The sequence below is a fragment of the Rattus rattus genome, chromosome 18, assembly GCF_011064425.1.
Source record: "Rattus rattus isolate New Zealand chromosome 18, Rrattus_CSIRO_v1, whole genome shotgun sequence".
Classification (NCBI taxonomy): domain Eukaryota; kingdom Metazoa; phylum Chordata; class Mammalia; order Rodentia; family Muridae; genus Rattus; species Rattus rattus.
This window is the reverse complement of record NC_046171.1, coordinates 29,213,209-29,219,208: the sequence shown is the minus strand read 5'-3', so window position 1 is coordinate 29,219,208 and position 6,000 is coordinate 29,213,209. Positions and strand designations below refer to the sequence as shown.

At 37.7% G+C, this 6,000-nt stretch overlaps 1 protein-coding gene across 1 annotated transcript in view; it reads left to right on the top strand.

Annotated features, from left to right (window-relative positions):
- The window catches only part of Rfx6 (regulatory factor X6), a 54,089-nt gene continuing 48,089 nt past the window's right edge, over positions 1-6,000 (top strand). Inside the window, exons 1-4 of the mRNA XM_032888719.1 lie at positions 1-208; positions 464-620; positions 3,775-3,898; positions 5,604-5,665. Of these exons, the coding sequence (XP_032744610.1) occupies positions 1-208; positions 464-620; positions 3,775-3,898; positions 5,604-5,665 (551 nt within the window). The remainder of the gene's footprint in view (positions 209-463; positions 621-3,774; positions 3,899-5,603; positions 5,666-6,000) is intronic.

The window sequence follows — 6,000 nt, the reverse complement described above, 5'->3', positions numbered from 1 at the left end:
ATGGCTAAGGTCCGGGAACTGGAGGAAACCTTCGTGCAGGAGCAGCCTTCGCCCCAACTTCCCTCCGAGATCGCCGAGGAGTGCGGCGCTCAGCTGCTCGGCAAGGGCTTGCTGGTCTACTCCGAGGAGAGCGCTTACCTGGTGGCCAGCGCCCGGAGCAGCGAGGAGAAAGGCGGGGATCTCGGGCTGCAGGTTGGAGTTAAATCAGGTGAGTGCTCCATTCGCCCTGCCGCGGTGCTGAGTCCTAAGGATGCCAACCATAAAAGAGAAAACACACTCTGAACACACAGAAAGTAGAGTGCTCTCTCGGAACCATGTTATTTCACCAGGAAAACTGTTAACTCTGAGGGCTTTGCTCAACTCCTGCCTTGCTCCTCCTTGGGTGCAAAGCAGGCAGGTGTGGAGGTCACTGGACTGATTGCGTGTTCTCTTGTTCTTTGTCACTCCGAAAACTCGCCCTCAGAAATGCATTTAAACAATGGCAACTTTTCCTCGGAGGAAGACGATGCAGACACTCAGGAAAGCAAGACCAAAGCCACCGACCCACAGCTCTCTCAGAAGAAGAGCATCACCCAGATCATGAAGGACAAGAAGAAGCAGACTCAGCTCACCCTGCAGTGGTAAGCTGGCCCTGGGTCCACCAGCCCGTGTCTCTAGGACCCTGGCTTTCCCCAACTTGCTTCTCATTAAAACTTCCACAAGTTTAAAAGACCCACGAGAAATGCATCTATTTTCTTGCACTGCTTATGCGCACAGAGACCTATTCTGACCCTGATGAAAAACGGGATACATTTTTGACTTAAACCACGGGTTCTTCACATGTAAGCTGTGATGAATTTTTCTGTGATTGTTTAGTTAGCATAAAATGCATTTCTTTGATATTTTTATGCTTTCGAGATATGATTCTTCAGAACAAAAAAATGGAAGGCTCTTAACTCTATTTAATCCGTAAGAGGGCAGTTACTGTGTCAGTCAGAAAACAGATGGATTGAGTTAGAAGAATAAAACGGGAAAAAAAATCACTCAAGCTGTCCTGAGTAAATAATATTTAGTTTTTACAGCATATAGCATACATGATTTACTATAATAAAACATCACAAATTGGCTTTTTGCCCCAAATCTTTTAAAACTGAGAAATTATCAGCAGGTCTACATATGAAGTGTGTTTTGTAATACTTGCTACAAAAGGAAGAGATATATAAATAAGAACGTGTCATTAAGAACCCTTGCATAATGTGAAGCATTAGGGACCACAAATTTCTCTCTCTCTCTCTCTCTCTCTCTCTCTCTCTCTCTCTAATTTATTATTATCTAAGAATTAGAAAAATAGGATCTATAAATGCTTGTAAACTTTATTTTTGTTTATTTAAATATTAAGTTCTAATTTTTATAGCCTGAGGTTCTGAAAGTATATGCTTGAACCCTTTCAGTGTCTGAAATAGAAAATAAAAATGCCTGTAAAATTACATTTTAACTGATAAAGTGTGGTGTGATGATTACTAGTTGAAAACACCCCAAAACTGTAAATAATTGAGAAATTACCTGCAATATTTAGGAAACAACTACTGTCACCAGGACAGTTTGAAAAACTGTTTAATTTTGAATTTATTTTAAAGGATTTTGAAAGATCACTCTCAGGTTTCCAGTTCAAATTGAGTACTTATAAACAATCTTGAATTTGTCAAAATTCATACCATACACATGCCTAAGCTTAACTCAGTGCTTTGAAGATAAAACAAAAAATATAAAAACAACTACCCAAATAAATGGACTGTGGGTAATGTATTCCTACCTTTAAACTGAAAAATTTAAATAGCTGTTTCTTTCTCATAAGATTGTTCATTTTTGAAGACTATAGAGCTCATTTTACCAATCTTCTGAAGCAAATGAATGTTATACATCTTTTTAAACCCCAAATTCCTTAGATTTTGAGAAATCCATGAGGCTATAGAATTGTGGTTGGAGTGTTAAAAATTAGAACTGAAAATCAAAGCAAAATATGATATTAACTCCAGCTCTTATTGTCAGTTAGCTATTCAATTTTAAATAGGTGAATTTATTTGTTTTGAAATACTATATCCTAGTTGGTTTGAATCTTTTTAATTAAAAAAAATTAATGTTTGAATTTCAAGGAATAGGTCCCCTAACTTTTATTTTGAGTGCATCGAGAGTCTGTATGTAAAGTCTTAAAGGACTTCATCCAGTTTTATTCTGAATAATGCTGCATACTGCATTGCTTTTGTGTTGTAAATGATTATGTTTTATTAAACACGAAATTAATATGTAAGTACACTTTAATAAAAATAATTTGCTAAAAATCTTGAAAAAGAAGGGAACAGAATCTAGAAGCTTTGGCTTCTAGATTGTCATTCAGATGATTGGAACACAGATTATTTAACACATTACATATAGTTGAAATTAAGTGGAAATCTACCCAGATTTTCAAAGCTTATATAGTCATATCTATACTACAGAGTTGGGATTGTATATGTTATGTATATGGAGGCTTTTATAGACATTGCCTTGGTTATATCTGATAATTTAGATGAATATAGGTGTAATCACAGTAAAAAGGTGTAAGAGTAGGAATAGACCGTTATCATTGCAGCTTCAGTGAAGTGAGTTTACCCTGGTATCTTTTCCAAACAAATACACTACCTTCGGTTGTTCAGTAGTTTGCGGATGAAGTAAGGGTGTGTGAGCTTTGACAGGCCGAAGCCCGGCAGCCCTTCCAAACTGAAGATGTTCTAAAAACAGCATCTTTAATCTCACCATTCATAGTCCTAGATCAACGAGTAAACTACTGAGCATTGGAGACTTAGACAGAAGTAAGACCTGGTATTTGAACTGATGGCCCGGAAGGAGTGGTTTCCACATTAACATCACATTGTAATTGTACTGACAGGTGTTCGCTGTGGATTTTACTCTTCTAACATTAACCCTTATGATTGTGTTCATGTGCTTACAAGTATGTGCTTGCTTACAACATAAACATACTGTCCCAGAGCTCCCGTGGGTCAGGAGTCTAGACAGGTCACCTTGTCATACTCACACCTTGTCATACTAAGTTCATACTCACACCAAGTAGAAATGAAGAAATTATTAGTTGGTCCTGAGAGTTCACACTAGACCTTTCAACGCTTGTTTCTCTATTGGTTGTTGACAGAATTTATTCCCTGAACTGTAGAACCAAGGCCCTTAGTGCTTATGGATTACCTACCATTCTCCTAGAGATGGTCCTCTTCAAGAAATTATCACTTGCTTCTCCAGATCTGTGTGTGGGGGGGTGTCTGCTCCTACTTAAGATCATCCTACTGCTTCTGACTCCCAGACATTGTTCTAGGGCTTGCCAAGTGAAATGGTATCATCAAGAGAATTTCCTTACCTAGGAAATGAATGAACACTTATTATAATCTTCGTAGACATTTTTAAAGGCCATTGGCATGTTTTGATTATTTAAACATTGGATAGTGACAATGGTGTAAGGAGTGTATATCTATTCACTCCTTGACACAAACATCAGTTTATGGTGGTTTAATGGAAATCACATGCAAATTCTTCTCTTAGCAATTTTGAGACGTATAGCACATAACTTTTTGCTTATTTCATCCTGGTATTATTTTTAAATAGCAACCAGAACAAAGAAAGTCCCATGTATATGTACTCATTAACTCACTTTTATATAGTCTGTTTTCAGAACTAGCGTTAGGTCATTGAGGGGGCGGGGAGGTAATAGTGAAAAAGTTTGACCTAATTCTTGGCCTTTTCTCTCAGGCTTGAAGACAACTACATCATATGTGAAGGAGTTTGCCTCCCACGGTGCATTCTTTATGCTCACTATTTAGATTTCTGCAGGAAAGAGAAACTGGAACCAGCCTGTGCAGCCACCTTTGGAAAGGTATATGACACATATTGGCTATACTGCCTTATAGCTAACATTGGGGAAACCATGTGTAACTAAATTTACCTAAATGAGTTCTCTTAGACAATGTTAAGACATTTGCTTTTCAGGTAGAAATGAAATCTATGTTTGGAAGCGCTACATGTGTATATCTTGATTTTTCTTTCTGAGTCACAGATCACTGCCTGCCAGATCTAATGTGAGCTCAAGGCAAGTTCCACAAAAAAGTAGCATGTTTCTTCAAAGAGGGTAAATTCAAGAGATTGGTATAAACTATATATGGAAAGGAAAGCAAATGAAGGTGAACCCATAAATGCAGGCTTTTCTTATTATTTATATAGACCAAATATTTGAGTTTTTGACAGATTTTCATTCTACTACTTAAGTAGTTGTTCTTAGTCTTTACACTATCACTTAAGTAGTTGTTCTTAGTCTTTGCCTTAGTTTGATTATGTCCATACCACAGAATTAACATATTTTTTATAATGGGATTGGTTGTACTTCTGTGTTTTGGATTTCTATCATTAGGGTGGGAATCTATAAATCTGACCCTGGATGGCTTATATATGTTGATATCCTTTTGAGAACTAGAGAACAATATCAATTGCTTGGTAAGGCCTTCATCTTTGAAACGTCTTCCAGTCATCTGTTGTCCAGGAATCTAGGACGTCTTAGAACTGTATGGAGTTTGGCTTTCAAGCATTACACTTCCAAAGTCCAAATCCTAACCTATAAAGACTCATTGTTCAGAAATTAATGAGTGTTAATGAGTCTTTGGGTTTTCTGGGAGAGGACGGAGGCAGGTGATTGATATACAGATATGTAATAGGGATATACCCCAGGCTGACCTTAAACTCATTATCTGGCTCGGGTTGGCCTTGAACTTGCGATCCCCCTGCTCATTCTGTTGAGTGCTGGATTTGTAGACATTGGTTCACTTAAAAAGTAGACCAATGCCATACCCTCAAAGAAGCAGCTTATTTTGGGGGCAAGAGAACTCCCTCCGTGGTTAAAAGAACTGACTGCTCTTCCAAATAAACCCTGTAACTCCAGTTCCAGGGCATCTCATGCCTCTTCTGGCCTCCGTGGGCACTGCATGCCTGTACACAGACAAACACGCTGTCAAAACACCTATCCATATAAAATAAAATAATACCAGGAAGTAGTTGATTATTTTGAAAACATGTTTTCTTACAGAGACAGCGTGTTGTAGAGCATGTTTCTTGAGGGGCCTAGGATCTAGCCATGCCTGTGATTAGCTTATGGCGACACTTGCTGATAAACAATCTCCTCAAGGCTTCGTATACCCTCTAAAGCTAGATGAAACAGCTTCCGATGTCCATAATAGCAGTATCATTTTTCTGAGCCTACCCCTAAGTGGGAATCAGAGCATCTTGGACATCCAATTAAAGTAGAAGTAATTAACCCATCAGATTGTCCACGGAGCTCTCTTAAGATCCAAGGATGTCTTCAGAATGGTGATGGCTATTTAATACGGGTAAACCTCTGGTTGGAATTATTACAAAGGAATCTAAACAATCCTTCTTTGGCATAAATAAAGTAACTATGATAATTGATGTATTTCTTATCAATACATGCATATTACTTTGCTCCTTTTAGTTTTCCATTTACTTTCTTGAATTAGGATACGAGTGCTTTGCATTAGAACTACACATATTCTAAATCCTGTCTTTCTTTTTAGACGATTCGCCAAAAGTTTCCCCTCCTGACAACAAGAAGACTTGGAACAAGAGGGCATTCAAAGTAAGAACAGAATAATAGGTTTCTCCTTTATAATTATAGACATAAAGTAACATTGTCTTAGTGAATGGAATTTCATATTTTCTTCTTAATGTGGTATATGCTAATAAACTATAAGAACTAACACATATATATTATTTAGAAAGCAAAATTTACAAAGACTACTCATAATATTTATCATGCTTCCTCCTGAAGTACGTGAAGTGAATAGTCTTGGCAAAGCCACCAATGTCTTAAACAAAATATGTACAAGACAAACTTTAATGAGCAAGGAGACTGACAACATCTCCTAAAGGATAAGGTCAGTACCACAAGGGGAGCCCTGGCATGCTTCAAGT